Source organism: Plectropomus leopardus, chromosome 4 (assembly GCF_008729295.1).
Source record: "Plectropomus leopardus isolate mb chromosome 4, YSFRI_Pleo_2.0, whole genome shotgun sequence".
Lineage (NCBI taxonomy): Eukaryota > Metazoa > Chordata > Actinopteri > Perciformes > Serranidae > Plectropomus > Plectropomus leopardus.
This window is the reverse complement of record NC_056466.1, coordinates 28679232-28697565: the sequence shown is the minus strand read 5'-3', so window position 1 is coordinate 28697565 and position 18334 is coordinate 28679232. Positions and strand designations below refer to the sequence as shown.

The following is an 18334-nucleotide window of genomic DNA, read 5'->3' as shown; positions in this document are numbered from 1 at the left end:
TGTGTGTCATTTTGCCTTTTTAGTTAGCTAACTTGGTTATAACATTAGTTAGCTAGCCTAACTTATTGCACAAGTTAATATAGCGTCTTATTTGGTTTCTTACTTTCCTCCAACTAAGTTTAGTATGTTGTTTACTTTATGTTTGAGAAATAAAGTTAATCGTTAAATAGGAAGTGGCTGGTGAGGAGCTTTAAGCTGTCAAATCTGAATCCATGCAATAATAATTTGGGCTGCTCAATACAAATCATGGATCACCAGTAATGCAAAGTAAATGTAGTCTTTAATACTCTGAATTAAATGTTAGGCCATCAGATAAACATTTAGATTAGATTTGTTTAGGGCTTAGTATGGTAGATAAAGCGCATCGGTATAGATTGCTATCTGCATGACACAAAAATAAAGGTATGTTAAAAAAATAAAAGACTCAGGGCTTATGAGAAAACATTTGAAATTTGGAGCCCCAGAAGCAACCCTCTGCTCCGCCCCTGAACTCTTCACTGATAAATTAGTTAGCAGAAAAAGTAATAAAATGTTACCAATACACCCTCTATTAAGCATTTACATTGTGACAAATGTATTTGTTAATGGTTAAAAATGTAAATACTTTATAGATCAGTTACAAGTAGGGCTGTCAGTGTTAATCACAATGGATTTAGGCCCATACATAATGAGTTTTTTATTTAATTTTTAATCACATTAATCACAGGCCACCATTTCTGTCTTTAAGAGGCTGTACCATGCTGAGCTAGATGATAGTGATGGTGATGATACTAGAATCATATAAAACTAGAAGATCTAAGGAATCCAGTGGTACCAACCAAACCATGCCAGCTTCTCAGATAATGGTGGCTGAATAACACTCCAAAGTTCGGCTAGATCTAAGCACTGGAGAAATGACATGGCCATTTCACAGGGCTCCCTCAAGATATCTGAGTGAAAATGGGTTCTGTGTTACCCATGAGTCTGCCCTTTACAGACATGTCCAGTTTATACTTGGCCCATACATTTTTTCCGGTCCTTTGATTCCTAATCTAGACAATCTGGTAGAATTGCTTTACCTTGTCAATGTGGACTTGAAAAGTGTTTTGAAATGCAAAACAAAGGAATTGAAAACTTGATTAAAAGTGCACTTAATCACGATTAACCAATGAAATTCTGCAATTAATAGTGATTAGAAAAAAATATTAGTTTGACAGCCCTAGTTACAAACGGTTGATAAAAGCAGCTTTTACAATGCCAAGTTGAGACAGATCCTTTTGACTAGTGCTTTTTTTCCCTTCACACTTTCTTTTGTCTTTTTAGCTCTTAAATATGTTAGGGAGACTGCTCCCATTGACAATGTAACAATAATAGGACCAAAATCTATTTGTTAATTCACAATGCAATAACGTTGTTTTAATAAGACGCTGAGAAAGTTTGTTGAAGCTGAAGCTTGTTTGACCAGCTTTAGGTATGTTTTTGCATAATTCTTGATTGTTTAGCTGGTCATACCAGCATTTGATGGTCACTCTAGCTGGTTTATCCATTGATGTTCTGGTAAAATTGAAACCAAATCAATGTCCTTGAGTGTAGAGAAATTGCAGTGTCATGAGGGGGAAGTATGAAAAACAAAGGGCATAAATCAGTTAAGTCTAGTGCCTTGGGATATTAATATGCATAAAGATAAATGTGCGCAGCTAGACAGGCCGGTCACACCAGCATGTCCAGCTGGTGGCCTGCCCAGCTAAACCATCAAAGATCAGCAAGAACTGGGTTAGGACCGTCTAAGACCATCCTCGACCAGCTAAAACCAAACAAAACCAGCTACCATTATAAGCTGGGTTTTAGCTGTTTACCCAGCAGGGTTATACCTACAAACATGCTATCTTACTAGAAAGTGAGACAATTTTATCCCTTTATTAATGGATTACCAACCTTCTATAACACAGAAAGGATTAAACAAATCTTTCTTTTATATGATCATTGAAGCACTGATAAATGATTTCACGTCAGCAAATGGTTATAAAAGCTGTAAAAATGGTTCCTTTATTAAAAAGAGGTATCATCTCATAGGGTTACATTAGTGCATGTACACTAGTGTATTAAATTACCACATGGTCACACAACTGTAACATTTCAGCATCATGCACAAACGACCTACAACCTCTGAGCCAGTGAGCCAGTGAGCAGTGACAGCCAGCTGTTCATTCAGGGAGCCGGAGTTCCTCGAAACCCCCGGAGCGGGAGTGGCTGGTGATCCCTCCTCACCGCCGGCCAAATCTCTCACTGCCTCCTCTCTCTCTCTCCGCCCCCGCCCTCTCTCTCTCTCCATCTCTCTCTCTGTGCCTACAGGGACGCATGCGGCTGGAGCAGAGTCCCGGCGTCTCCTGGAGCTCAACCAACCATCCCAACGCAGGCGGTCGGTGTGTTCCTCCCCCCTCTCTGTGAGGCTTCCCGTCGGCACGCGGCGGAAAGAGCAGACGGCTGTCCCCGCGCTGCGCCGCCGACCGGCAGGAAAGCAGCGTGCCAGGTATCATGACGCACCACAAAATCGGGCACTTTTCTTGGACTTCTCGCTCTTGAGTCTGCCATGTGGCGGTGCCCACGCTGTTCTCTGTCGAGTTTCACCGGCTCCCCTGGATGGAGAAGCCATATGAGACCTGTGCGTCATCCAGTGCGGTTTGTCATCTCTGTCATGTTGTTGTTCAGCGTTTGATGATGTCACTATTTCTTTCAGATGGATCTGCGCTGTGCTGCTGCGTCGCATCTCCCAAAGTGAGAGGACTTGCGCTGTAAATGTGCGTCCAGTTCTGCTTCACAAACTTGGACCGTTGCCTCTGTTCGTGGCGGACAAAATCCAGGCTCCTCTCCAGGTCTGCAAACCTCTGTCACTGCTGACTAACGACCGTGTAGACGCTGGTGTGACACCATAAAGGGACTTCACAGCCCAGAACTATTTCCAAACTATAACTTAATAAACTTTTTCTGTGCGGACTGATTTTTGCCCGATCTATGTGGAAAAAGTGCGCTTGGAAAAACTGGACCTCTTTAATTTATCTATTTTTTTCCCCCCTGGACTAATCTGATCCAAGTGAGATCCAAGAGAGGGATGCGCAAGCGAATATGATGCTCAGCTCTCTTACTTTCTGCCAATGATGATAGGGAGCCAAATGGGACTTTAAACTATGTGGAGTCATTCCTGAGGATTGAGTCGCTGCTCTCCGCGGGTGCATGGAGAACAGCAGCCCGAAGATGACGGGCGGAATCCGGGAGGCACCCGTGAACTCTTCCCCGGCGGTGGCGTCCAACGCGGAGGGCGAGGAGATCGAGGTTTTGGAAAGCACCGACGTCCTCCCCGTGGCTCCAGAGGACGTAAGTGTACACACACTACATAGACACCTCAAGTGCACATATGCCCACTGTTGCCTTTTCACATTTTTTTTTAATATTACGCACCTTAGCTTTCCTTTAGAGCATATTCTCCCAGTGCGTTTGATTATATGAAGAATGTAATAGCATGAGCCTAAAATGAATTTAGAAGTGTATTTATGTAAATGTAATAGCAATAGAGATATCAGTATTACAGAGCAAAAAGCAATATCAAAGACGCACAGTCTTTCTAGGAATATGGGACACACACACACACACACACACACACACACACACACACACACACACTACTCTTGCTTCATTAGTTGTCTCAAACATCCAAAATAGCCTACTACTATAAGAAACCCCTTCCACATAATGAGCCACACTTTCGTACCTTATTATCTTTTGCTGCGGCTCATTGAATGCAATGATCAGATAATAACAGCATGGGGTTTCAAGTCTGCAATTAAGGCAAATGCGCACAGAGAGGGAAGTCCTTTTGGCCATCATTTCCAAACAGGTGCTTCTGTCTGCTGAGGCACCTGTTTCTGAGAATTTTTTTCTTCTTCCTTTCTCCTTCTCACTCACTCCTTCACTTGCTCTTTCCCCCCTCTATTCCCTCATCTCAGCAATGGAAGTCTCTCTTTGACAAGGTATGTACTGCAAGCAACAGTGATTTCAGTCTCTCACCATATGCATGTTTCACTCATTGTGGAGCAGTGTTGTCTGCAAAGGCGCTCATCTGTGTGTGAACCCCGGGTGACCTCTGATTTAATGTCTGTTGTTATTATTAGCTCGGACCAGCATGGATGTGTTGGCCAGATGAAACACTGCATTGTCCCGCTTAAAGGTCATGAAACATGGGGAAGATTTTGGATGAACTGAGATGCAATATTGCACCATAAGCAATTAAGCATCAGTGGTAACAGGAAAACAGGATAACATTACTTTCTGTGAAAAATATTCAGAGCTGTAGTGTAATAAATGCCTTTAAATGACTTTTAATGGCATGGTTTTTACAGATTTTGTCCATGAATCATGGCCTTGGTATTAAAATCATGCTTTAATACTGGCTTTGCCACTAATAGGAGGTGACTTAAAGGGATAGTCCACCCCAAGAAGAAAAATACATATTTTTTCTCCTATCTGTAGTGCTTTTATAAATCTAGATTATAGATAGATCTAGATGAACTAGATGGCACTCGGCTTGTTGTGCTCATAGCACCAAAAAAATACTTTTGAAAAACTTATTACCTGGTTATTTAAGATAATCCACAGACCTTGTTGTGAGTAGTTTCATGTAGGAACTACTTTCTTTCTACTGGACTACACTCGCAAACTGCATCACCACGCAGAAGAAAGCATGCTTGTACTTGTGGATGAAAGACTGGTGCCTGTGACAGTATGACATGTAAACATTAATGTCGTCCTTCTCGGCTGTAATGTTAGAAAGCTCAGATGTGCTAAGTGAGCTAGAGGCACACATCCTTCTACGCAGTGAAAATAGTTTGTACATGAAACTGCTCAATACGAGGTCTGTGGATTATCTTGAATAACTGGGTCATGATTTCTGGAAAGAGACATTGCTGCTGAGTTTTTCAAATATATATTTTTTGGCACTATGAGCACCACAAGCCAAGTGCCATCTAGTTCCATTATATTAGTAAGACGGCAGATGACTGATATTTCCAACACTCTACAACTCACACCAAAACAATCTAGATCGATAGATTGCACTACAGGTAAGAGGAAAAACATGTTTTTGATTTTGGGCTGAACTGTCCCCTTAAACCTGCTATAGGAAATTTTGCACACTGGAACCAAGAGGTGATTGTCAGAAAATGTTTAACTTCAGCACTTAGAAATCATGTGTTATGATGTTTAACTTGACACAGCTCGCTCATGTTTACCATCCCTGCTGATTTGTGCTGCTTAAAGCATCCCTAAAAGTTCTCATACTGCTAACTACAGCTATTTTTCAAGCGCTTACTCATCACTGCCACTAGTTTTTATATCATTGATTCATTTGGATTTGTTCCTTTCTGTGGTTAAGTAACACCAGTATGTAATTCGCTAAATGAGGTGAATCTACCAGGTCTCAGCTGGTGGGGATGGCTCGGACCCCAGTTTAGACAAATATAATTTTAGATCAAAATCTTGCCTAGTGCTGCTTTAAATTCTTCGCCTGCTGGGTAACAGTCTCAGCATAACATGTAACCAGGCCGAGGCTTTGTCAAACCAAACTCTCACTGCGGTGATGAGAGAATCAGAAGGGAGGACACTGGAGGCTGTGGGTGTGTCGTCCGCTGACATTGACCCTGATAATGCAATTAGGGTGATACATAATCCAAATGCATTGATCCATCAGACCAAGCTTGTAAGAAACACATGTGGGTGTGCACACACAAAAGCACACATACACACTCACATACACACACAGTGATAGAGCCAAGAAACCCCAGGAGAAGACAAATACAGACCGGCTGATCATGCATGCAGCATGTTGGACTGACAGACGGCAAACGGGCCCCCTACTATCACACACACACACATCCATACACACCACTAATATACGCACGGCCCTGTGGGGCTGCAGCAGCACCTGCCCGACCTGGGGCCCCTACTTTCTGTGGGGCAGGGAAATTGTATGCGTGTGTGTGTGTGTGTGTGTGTGTGTGTGTGTGTGTGTGTGTGTGTGTGTGTGTGTGTGTGTGTGCGTGCGTGCGTGCGTGTGTGTGTGCATGGGGTTAGCGGGGATGTTTAGGGTTGAGTCAGAGGCTCGTGTCAGGCTCGCTCTTTCAGGGGAAGACTGAGGTCCCATGAGATTACAGGAAAGGCTGGCTGGGCTGTGGTGTGTGGGTGTGTTTGTGTGTATGTGTGTGTGTGTGTGTGTGGGTGGGTGTGTTAGTGATGGAGCATATTCTACGACCAGCCTCTAAGTGGGCCTCTCAATCCGCTGTCTTTATGTGTGCGGCACAGCTTTGAATTTCCTCAAGTGGACGTCGGTCTAAAAAAACGTGGGTTTGTCCAAATGACGAGGTCACCGTCCGGTCTGGCAGCAACAAATGTCCTTTCATTCTTTTATTCAAGGGGCTGACCTCTGAGACCTCCAGCTTCTGTGAGGCGACTCAGGGAAAAAAATGATGGGACACTAAAGACAAGGAAAAGAAGGATTTTAAACCAGTCTGGGAACCTGTGTCTCTGCATGAGAGACAAAAGACAAAGTCTGCTTAAAAACAGAGAGAGGTTTAGGCTTTATTTGTCTAATGTAAAGATACACACTATGTGTGTGTGTGTGTGTGTCATTCTACTATTTAAACCCTAGACTATATCAAATTATGGAAGTAACTATGTAACATCACCTATTGGTTTGTGGACTCCTGTTTTGAAGCGTAGAGTTTGAAATTTTAGCCGTCGCCATCTTGGTTTTCTTAGAGCCAGAAGTGACCATATTTGGAGGAGAGGATGGGGCTAATCATAAAACCAGCAGCAAGCTTGTTTGACACGATGCCTTTACAGCTATGGTTAACTGTGATGACTTTTTGCTAGCAATAAAACAGGAACAAACCATTAAAACAAAATTCACTTACCAGAAAAATATCAAACATACTAAGAGGGTCATTTAGTCCAACAAAATGCTAAACAAGACTTTTTTTTAGGTGACCAAAATGTTACAATTAACTATCTTCCGGGGCTTATGCCATGGTTATGTTACCTTACATTGTTTCCATGGTAACTGATAGCACACTCCTGTAAATCAGAGCAGCCACAACCTTAATTATGCGTTACTTCTAGCCTTAATAAAATGTAAATAGGTGAGTTATGGAAAAATAGTACAGGTTTCATTAAAAATTAGCTCCTAGAGACCAATACCATTTTTATACCAGGCTGTAAACATGTTTATTTCTGCTGTAAAGTTGGGCCTTTTAACATGGGGGTCTATGGGGATTGACTTGCTTTTGGAGCCAGCCTCAAGTGGCCATTTGAGGGACTACAAAACTACATTTGCCTTGGCTTCATTTTTTAACAAGTGTTGCCTGTTGATTCACACACACTCTTACTTGGCCTATTGCTGCCTAACAACCGGGGGCAGTTGGCGTTTACTGTCTTGCTCAAGGACACTTTGACATGTGGACAGGAGGAGGCGGGGATGGAGGTGTCAACCCTGCGATTAATGGATGACCTGCTTGTCCGAGACCTTTTCATTGTGGCCCTTTATGTGAAGAGAGTAAAGATGGTAGTAAGTCCAGGTGGCTGGGCAACATTACAAATCCAACAAAGCAGTACAGGCTTCGACATGCTTCAATGAAGTTCTTGTCGGATTGCAGAACAGCGTCTAGACACTGTCTCCCCACACTGATACAGTGTCACAACATTTTTGCCTTTAGATGTGGCCGAAGAACATTTTATTCGCACTAGCTTCTTTCAAGCATGCTCTTTACCCTCACTTAAACTTCCCATGAGCCACAGTTTGACCTTCTTGGTGGTGGCTTTAACTAATTAATTTAAATAAAATGTTCTAGTGTGTGTAATACGTCGACAAAATAAGATGCCCTGAGATGAAGACAATGATGTATCTCTTGTGTTAATCAATTCTGGCATCCCTGCCTTGTCAGATGCAGAGTACATTCATTTCTGTCCATCCCATCAGGGATGTTTACACAGCAGAGAAAAGACAGGATCATCTTCTCTTTTTCTGTTTGGACCACGACTTTCCTCTGTCCCCTCTAACGCAGTTTGGGCTGTTTACAAAACCCTTCCCCGTCATATCATTTTCACCAGCCCCCGTGTGAACTCGGTACATACAGCTATCAGTTTCTGGGTTTCAGACCGTCGGGGGCTGGAATCAAAGTGCTGCGTCGCTCTGTTCGCTTTCCCCTTCACTCCTCTCTTATGTCCCCGGAGAGGATTTTGTTGCTGTATAAGTGCTTTCCTCCTCTGCGTGCAGGAAGTAAGAGAGCAAACCTCAGAATGCTTTGATTCATGTTCCCCATCGCCTGAAACAAACATGAGGACTGAACACAGACAGAGACGGTCTAATGAAGCAGAGGAGATGCTGTTTGGAGGATAGCAGCTGCACTGCCCTCGCTCTCCCTCATAATCAAAGTGTCCCAGCCTCTATCTGTCCTCTACACACCAACCTAGAAAGCCTGCAGTCATGGGGGCCTGATTACATAAAATGTGCATCATCCAAAAAGGTCTGAAAAGGTCTGTTTTGGAGTCTTCATCTTTCATATTTTTTTGTTTCAAGGATTTCTGGGGACTTAAGGCCTCGGTTCATGTCCAGGATTTATCCGTTAAACCGTATTAAGCATGTTTAGATCGTGCCCTGATATGACCCAAACACATTTGTTTTGTACTCCCTTGAGACGTCATCAGATGGATTTCCTTGTGTGGTGATTAGAAATGTATACAAGATGAATACGAGAATTCTTTGTCTTAAACCTAAGTGTCTTTGCTTCTCATGCTCATCTGTAAAACCTGGAATGTAGAAAGCTTCTCTGTCTTGCAGTTGCCTTTGCACAGAGAGTGATTTTGTACAAGGTGGATTACAAAGGGCTACACCTACAGCACACACTAAGTTTTTTTATCTGAGGGGACTGGGGATGTCCCAGTCCTTGTAAAGGCTGAGATTGGAAGTCCCCACGTGTACAGACTGGGAACCTGGTTCACGTCAAAGAAGATAAAGCACTCGCACTCCAGCCATGAGCAAACAGTAACATTTATGTGATTCTGGGCTTTGTCTCCATGCGTGTGCATGTGTGTGTGCAAGAGAGAGATGTGTGTCCATAGTTGCCTTTGTGTCGACAGCCTGCTCCCAACGGCTTGCTGAAATGCCCCAGGCACGCGCCCGCAGGAGCTTAGTGATTAAACACTTTCACATGGCTGCATACTTTCCATGGAAGTGTTCCCCCCCTTAATTTCTTGCTTGGTGGCATAGAAAAGCCTCCAAATGCGAGTTATGATCCCCAAAACTCCTCATTCTAACTGCACAAATAAAAGTCTTTATGATCTTTCAGGAATGCTGTCTACCCAGAGGGACTTGTGCATGATTTATGATCATCATCCCATCACTTTTTAACTTAAGTAATGACAGTGAGGTCTGGTGTTAGAATAGTCCGGCTAAAGTCATTAATTAAAACAAGCAGAAACTCAATGGTGGGGAAGCCACCTGTTCCCGGCGGGACTCGTGTTTCCCGGAGTTTCTGTCGTGCGTTTCAATGAGCTTGTTATTTAGACATTCAGTGGCCATACCCGAGAGAGGGTCATTATTTAAAGTCGTTTTGTCTGACAGCACCGTCTCGCCTCATCGTGCCGTGCCTGACACAGCTGGCATCCATCTCAGTGTCGCTCTCTCTCTTCTTTTTTTTTTTTAAGTGCACTTCAAATGAATGATCCACCACCCAGGTAACAGGCACTTAATGGATAAGTAGCCCTCAGCTGCGTTTACCGGTGCATACAGCATGTCCCGCCATGCCCTGTCAGTTTTTACCTACATTAAAAGCAAAAGGAGGTTTTGACAATGAGATCATAACAGCGGTCCCTGCAATCACAGATGGCAACTGCAGAAGAGACTATTGCTCCAACTGTTAAGTGTAAATAAAGTTTCGGGTGCATCGATCCAAAGGCTCAGTCTCAGTACACCTCTTGCCCCTACCAGTTAGCCCTATCCTTCCATTCTGGGTGCTCACGCCTCAGGGTAGGGTCTCCAGATTCTTGTTGGGATAGAGGGTTAGGGCAAAGTGTTTGGGCAACGTTGCCCTTCAGAACGAGTGTTATAAGAAATCCTCAGCAAGATGACTACCTAAGTGACAAAAGAAACCATCAAATGTATTTTCTTTGTTAACAAAGATTTAAAAACTATAATAATTATTAGATAATCTTAGTTTAATGTTGTTTCAGTGCATTATGGTACATAGTGGCCAAATGTGGAATTGCATTGTCCAGGTCTGTCACGTCATGCCATTGGGCCCAAAAAGACTTACATTGTGAAAGAGATGTCTATAAATCAGTGGATACATTTTTTTTAGCATCACAAGCCTAACAAAATGACTCATTTCACTATCAGGATGGGAACCATAAGGTCCGATATAATTTTGAAAGTCTAGAAGAGCTGTAAGATTTAATTATTTGTATCCCCATTCAAGTTAGCAGAGTGCTAAATCAGAAGTTAGCTGTTCAGCTGCAATTGGCCGGCATAAGTCTCTGGTGCGCTTGTTCTTTTGCCCCATAATGCAGGAGATCTGGGAACTTTGCTACAGCTTAACTAGAGCCTTTTTTGGCTTCATTGCTAATGTTAGCCTACATAGCACCACTAGTAGTGTGCTTTTGTACTTGATGACTTGTTTGATCGATTGATAGCGTAAAACTTAATTAATTTAATTGAATCATTAATTAACTTAATTGAATTACAAGTGTCCATTCTTTTCAGGTTAAGAGATCATGGCTGCTTGCCTAAAGCTATTGATGAATTCTGATGACATGCCAGGGTCTTAAGGCCACTACTGCCTGTAACTCTGGCTCTGGAGGGGCTCAAAGGGGCACTCGAATAGGGGTAAAAATAAGAAATGGGACTGGGCCAATAGCTGCAGCTGTTTTATGTCTTCTTAAGGAACCCCTACACTGTAAGGGGTATCATTTTAAAATATCTGAGGAGAGGATGTTTCACTGGTCCTGTGACCAAAATAATGCCTGTTAATGCACTTTTGTTCACCTTTTTTTTGTACCTTAAGTGAAAGATGTTTGCACCACTTGGCCTCTTCATCTAGACTTCCCTCACTTTTATCTCTTTCATCCATACATCTTTTGTATACTGATGTGCTCATCAAGCTAATTGCCATTGACACATACACAGATGGCGAGGTCACAGTCTGCTGACCTGCTCATCCAACTCTACAGCAGTGACTGACACCAGCTGAGTCTTGGAGATAACTCAGCGACAGCAGTTTTTGTCATATTGAACTGTGTTGTCTCGATTCGGGATCGTAAAAGTAGTTGAAGGCAGCAAATTTCACCCCGCCCCATTCTATACAGAGCCTCAAACATTTTCATTGAAAGATTTAATCAGAGCTCATCTTTCCCTGCTCCTCTGCCTCTCTCCACTTCTCGTCTCTAAATAGATTTCCTTAATGAAAGGCATAGTTCCAGTTGGCGGAGTGTGAAAACAGTCCCTGCTTTTATGCAGAGGTAAAAATAGCTGCTGTGCCTGTCGATCTGTAAATGGGAGAAAGAAGATGTGCCAGTTTACCCGTAATTGGCTACAGTGTGCAGACTCATAGCAGCGGTGGCATGAAATCGAAGTGTCTCTTTTGATAGTTGAACGGCTCACTGATGTGGCAACCCCCATATGCTGCGTGTGTGTATGTGTGTGTGCGTACAGTATGCTTGTACCCGCCTGGCTTAAAAAAGTAAATCCATTACTAGAGGTCAACAGAGGGCAGTTAGAGTGGCAGCACAAAACACTCCCGCTGAACAAGTGTATGTGTGTGTGGGGCAGAGGCTACCAGCTGCCTTTTAGGACCAGTGTCAGTGTGAATGGTGACATGGCTCCTACACAAATTAGCCCTGATTTGTCTGCTTTCTATCTTCTTTCATCTCTCTCTCACTTATTACCTCTAGCTCTCTTTCTCTCCGTCTCTCATCTTTTTGTTCTGAAGTCCCCATCAGCGTTAAGTGGATGACACTGCAGATGTGAAGAGGCTTCTGTCTGAGTCTGCTCATCGATGCTTTCATCTCGTCTCTTTTCATTAGATTTGTTTAAGGTTCATCACACGCTAGTTCATCAGTTGTATAATAACGCTGCAGAAACTGAAGGGCTCCAGTGGAAAAACTTCAGATTAGGAGTTGATCAAGGAGCTTAGTGTTTTTTTGTTGTGGTTACATGTTTTGTAGTCATGAGTTCAATTTGTGTTTGCGTTACAGTTAATTGTAGCTAGCCTGCTTTAGTTTAGTATCATCTTTCAGGCATTGCAATTGATTTCATTGCTATCTTCTGACCAGGTGAATAGTAATTGCTGCGCTGGTGCAATCAAATCAATGTTTCAAGAGAACAAAGTCATCTTTTAAAATAGGGGGGGTTAGGGTTAGTAAAGTTATTTGTAAAGTATTCTCCACTTTTGGAGAGATTTGACACAAAAAGTGTCAAAGTAGTTGTTTATAGAATGGGGGGAAAAAAGCTTGAGGAAAAAGTTCAAACCTGGCTTATTTTCTCACCTCTGGACACCTGTGCAGTCACTGCATGAAGTTGGAATGCTGATTCGCAAAGTTTCCCCCTATACAAATCGTATTGAGTTAGTTAAATTGTATTCAATTTATCTTAATTTTGTAATGTTACCTTTGTTTAATTTTGCTGTTATTTCTGGCTTACTATGAGAAGAGGAAAACTGCTAGCTGCCAGGCTAATTTATGTAATCTTTAAAATGTCATGGGCTAATGCTAAAAATGTTAGCATATTGGATTTGTGGGGAGAGTGAGTCTAGCAAAAGACAGTTGTTTTGTCAGTGAAAATTGTGATTTATATTGGATCCAAATTTTGTACTTTTGTTTAATATTGTCACTATTAAGCCATGTTTTGTTAGTGTTTTGATGTGTTAGTTGAATCAAACTTTACTGCACTTCACAGAAACTCAACACAATGGCACCGAAAACCCACTACCAACTAAAGTTTAGGAGGTAAAACTGCAAGGTGTCACAGACACAACACTGCACAAGTATGTGCTCACATGAATGGAAGCTTATGAAGGTTACAGCGTAGGTCCTGCGTAGAGCAGACGCACATATATAAATCAGCCTTTAGTTGAAGAGCACATTCCTTACTTTCAACTTACCAATCAGCCAGCGCTGTAAAACAACTCCCAGCTTCCTATGTCATTCTGTTACTCTGATCGTCCCCGATCAAAGACACAGTGCAGGTCCATTTATTCCTTATGGCTGAAAATGTAATGCTTTCCCAGAGGTTATAGTTACAGCCGTTGACAGAGTGACGTGCTGGCTGTGACCCGTCACTCAAACACCTGGGGGCTGGTGTGTGTGTAGTTGTATGTGTAAATGAGTGTGTGACAGAGTCATGATTGTGCTGTTCATCTGTTTTCTCTATTGACGGCTCAGAGGTTTTTGTGGTACACTAAATAGAAAACGCCTGTTGTTTTTGTCACAGGGTTTAAAGTCACCATGGGAATGTTCACAGAGAATAAGCCCATGAAACACACGCACACTCATTCCTGTGCCATAGGCCATACAGGTCCGCAGTGAAGCCTGGCAGGTGCACTGCTGACACAGGTACAATAACCCTGTGTTTGCTGTGTACACCTGTTTGTGTGTGTGTGTGTGTGTGTGTGCGTGTGTGTGTGAGACAGAGAGAGACAGAGAGCGTTAACTGATTTCTGCCTCTTCAGTCAAGCGCTGCCCATTAGGGAATGTTCCACACAGAGCCGACAACTCAGCCAACTCTTTCATTCTCCCTTTGGAAGAACAGTTTAGTCTTCACTGAGACAGATGGCAACGTTGACGACCACCACAAACGAAAGCTGACAACTACCAGCGCAGATGTTTATGCCTGTGTGCGCTGGATTTATGATGCCAGCACCACTTTTCTGGATTTGAACTCCAAATTGTTTGGCGGCTCTCAGATCACTTTGTCTTGCTATGTGCTCAGCTGTCCGTGAAGCACTGTTCAAACAGCATCGTCTCCCTGTTTGTTCCTCCTTCTCCTCCACTCCCCGGAGAGTTTGCACTGAAGTTTTGGCAGACTGCGGTGTAGACAATATAATTCGAGACACTCATAATTCAAAGGTAATGGCACTTTTTGCTGCCTTATATACGCCCACGCTAAACCAGTAGGTAGCGCGTTTAGTTTGCACTTCACAGCAACTGCTCCTTCTGGATTCACTGTGCTTGTTTTCTAAAAGTAGTGTTTGTTGTCTATGTTTTTATAAAGCTCTGTGTAATATTATGTTTTAAAGGCATCAGGTGCTAACCAGTGCTTATTCCCTCATTTGTCCTTCCTCAGTGCGGCCTTGCATGATATTTGTTTATATGAAAACTTTACTGAAGCTTAAAAAGCAAAGCAGTGTCTCTTAACTTGACAGCTCACTTACGGGACCAAAAACAATCTCCACTGGTCACAAAGGAGGTCGGGCCCCAGTCAGCTTTGGGCCTGTGATGGACTGTGATAATCACAGTACCCTCCCCTCCCATAGCAGTCGTTCTCTCTCTGTGCAGGCCTGCATTAGAGTCCTCTGTCTGACGAGCACTGTGGGATTGCTCGAATAAATCAAGCCCACAAGTGGCTTCCCCCAGACTCTGTGGTTGTCCCAGTTCCAAGATCAGAGTGCCTAAAGAAACACAGTAGGACCCACACTGCAAACATTCACACAACAGTCAAGTTAGTGTGAAGAATCAGCTTAGCTTGGAGTAACATAATTTTCTTATGATAATGCAGATTTAAAAACAATTATTTGAGTCTGTTTACCTAAGTAAATGCTGCAGTTATATATATATAATATATATATATATATATAAATATATATATATATATATATGTATATATATATATTTATTTTTCTACAAATTTAGAAATATAAATTGAAAGATCCAAGTGTATTATCTCCGCTATGCTTACACTCGTTACCTTCATACACTGATTATGCTCAACACCTTAACATATTGAGTTAATCAGGTTAACCTCTGATTTTTTTTTTTTAGAAAGCATGAACTGTAAACATAATCAGTGTCATTTTTAACATGACCTGCTGAATTTTCTAGGAAAGTAAATCTGGGATTTGGCCCGTTAAATAACAGTATTCTCGGATGCCCCTGGATGTTTTGCTGTTCTCATGGCAACCTGGCACGGCCCAGCCTGGCAGTCTCAGCAGATGCCCAAGGTGAGCGACAGTGCTTAGCTTTCACCCAGATCTCCGTTCCCGTCCTGTCCCCTCCGTGTCGTCTTACAGGGCATCGCTGCCAAAGCCTGCCAGCAGGGCCAAAGTGCTGAAGTGGCTGACTGTGACAAGGAGAAACCACATCACACACAAAAAACAGACCAATAGAAAATATACAGCCGTTTGTGACCCTTTTACTCCCAGGTGTGACGTCTGACTTTGTAGCAGTGTTGTTGCTGACTGCCGGTGGGTTTTCACAAAGAGGTAAATTAAATACACTGCAGAGCGCATACTAAACATATGCAGCATGGAGTTATTTGGTGTATAAAAATGTAGCCAGATGTCTTGTATATGATTCATTGATGAAGGCTCATGTCAAAAAAGGTACAAAAAAATAGGTCACAGATGGAGCTGGTCCCACAGATAATGAAATGCACTTACATTTACTATGAAGTATGAGAGTTTGTGATGATTCTGTGATCTCTTATCTATCGTAGATTCACAGCCCTAATTATGAAAACAAATTACTGTTTTTGTTTTGATCGTAAAAAGAGATTAACCTCTGTTGTTCAGGACTGCCATCAGATTATACAGTTGTCTATTAAAAAGATTAAAAGCTATTGTCATGTACAGTATTTTGTGCAGAGATTAGTCAGAGAGGTAATAAATCACTGTGTAGTGTATTCTCTCAGGCCTTTGGGCTTTAGCTCAAATAACTTGTGACATTTGCTTATTTCATGGTTGAGCAGGTGGAAATTTGTGTGAGTTGTGTGTTTGGGTCTGGAAAATGAATACTGAAGACTAGAAATCTCACCTTTGAAGTACCGACAATGATCTGATCATACTTTCTCTCTCTCTCTTTACCGATTCCAATAACTAAACTTAAGTCGTGTTCTGACCAAACGTGAAGCAATTTTTTGCCTAGTGTTACTCGTGCTGGATAAGGATGCTAGCAGTATCTTGAGTGCTAACTTGGTTTGTAGAACACTGCAATTTATAGCTGAAATCAAGTGACAAATACATATTTTCAGAACTTACTGTGCAAGCTAATAGATTTGCTTACTTTTCTCGAGGTTCTCTCATTTTTTTGTTCTGCGTCTGTACAGTATTAACATGGAGTCATAGATTGCTGCATGGCCACAGACTTACTTGTATGTGATCACATTGCAGAAAAAAATTGGTTCCCACTTTGAGTGTCTGCCAATGAGTACTGAGTACTGATCCAAGACCAGAACTCTGTCATTCCCAATTTAAAAATCTTTTTACCTCATAGGTACCCATTTTAATCATTTTTATGTTGGCGATCCACCATGGCTGCCTTAATGTAACTGTTGAAGAAACCATGATTGCATTACATTTTCAAAGAAATGAAACCTAATGAAATGAAAAAGTATATAATGTGGATCAGTCAAATCATGGCCTGAAAAAGGCCAGTATAAGGGCAGATCCGGATCTGGCCAGTCAGATTGTAGCATCTCTTCTTGAGAGTACTGCAAGTAATTGGTAGCATAGTTGGATGTTTTCACTTCCTCAGAAATGTATTATGTCTTTCAGAATGAACCTTTACTATACCTATTCTATACTACTATACTATACTATTTCCAGATAATTTTTTGAAGATGAATGGTTTGAGACCTTTTGAGAGGTTTTGCAACTGCCTGTCTGTGCTGAACTTTGTTTGAAAGTTACTCAGGTTATAGGAATTTAGGTCTGTTCGTCCTTCACAAAACTTGCTCAGTAACTATCAGTGCTTCTGGATGTTCTCATAGCATTAATGCTTTGCTGGACTTTGAGTAACCTATATAACTCTTCCCAGCCCCTTGGAGATCTGTTATTATCATTTTGTGCTATGGGGCCATAAAACTGGAATTATTGCACCAATTTAGGGATTTCTCAAGAAGCTTCCCAATAGCTTCTGAATTCCCACTTGCTGTATCTTTGCTGTTGCTGTTGCTGAATACCAACAGTAACTGTTGGGGTGACTTGTAGGATGGCGACAAGGGAGCCTTCATCCTTTTTAGCAGTAAATTTGGAAGGTTGTCAGTGCATGGATCTATCCCAAGTCATTTGCAGACCCACCAGAGGAATTGTGTTTTCATGTGGTCACGTCACCTTCAAATGTTGCATTAGTGAATCCCAGTGCATTCCTGATGCATTTTGGGTGCACTTATATTTACAACTGTCCGCTTGGAATCGGATTACTGCATGTTAGTGCAAAGTGTGAAAAGGGGGCCAAGGAGAGCCTTTAGGCTGTCCTGTCCAGTGACAACATTATCACCCTGGCAGTGTCACTGTGTCTAATAGAAATCTTCTCAGCGTTTCAGGGGCAAACTGGGGGAATTCTTATCTTTGTCGCTGGGTTTACCGCAGTCACAGTTGCAGATACAGCAGCTCATCAGGGTGCCTGTCAGGGTCTGGCACTGAGGGGTGTCATTATGATAAGCATTATCTCCTTCAGGGGAACAGCTGCCAAGGCTGTGATAACTTACAGTTCCATTACAGGTGAAATGAGGATCCCTTTTTATTCGTCACTTTTACAGAATGAGCCTTTCCAAAATTCACTTTCTGATGAGTTATATGTAACAGTGTTTATGTGGGTATGGCCCTGTTTTCACCAGGGATTGACATACATTTTGGGTGATTGGATCAAAAGGTAGACAACGCTAAATACTGGTGGGAATTAATCCAATGTGTCCTTAATGTGTCTTGAGGTCTGATTGTTCAGAACTCAGATTGGTCTGGGCCGCATATGGCAACATTGTCCCAGTAGTGCGTACAAGCATGTGTCTAGGGCCACATTGAAGGACTGCCTACTCAACTGATGTCCATGCTTATCAGACCCCCCAACAGATAAAAGAAACCTCTCTGTTGCTGCTGTTACAAAGGTTAGATGTAGCGCTGAAGGGCCGTTACTGGCCGCTTTTCTTCAAGCAAATGGTCATTACAATATTTGCCAGATTAACGCAAACTAACACAGCAGCAGCTGTTTAAAGGTACCAAAAAAACTCACACTAACACTGAAATGACTCTAGTCTGCCATTAAACCTGTTGATAACCATTAGGTAACATTAGCCATGTGACCAAACTAAAAACGAAGAAAAAAT

General features: G+C 42.2%; 1 protein-coding gene across 1 annotated transcript in view; it reads left to right on the top strand.

The window, feature by feature from the left end:
• The first annotated feature begins 2276 nt into the window (after nucleotides 1–2276).
• Nucleotides 2277–18334, top strand: part of rhbdl3 (rhomboid, veinlet-like 3 (Drosophila)) — a 77932-nt gene continuing 61874 nt past the window's right edge. Inside the window, 3 exon segments of the mRNA XM_042484980.1 lie at nucleotides 2277–2509; nucleotides 2717–3351; nucleotides 3981–4004. Coding sequence (XP_042340914.1) covers nucleotides 3211–3351; nucleotides 3981–4004 — 165 coding nt within the window. The 5' untranslated portion in view covers nucleotides 2277–2509; nucleotides 2717–3210.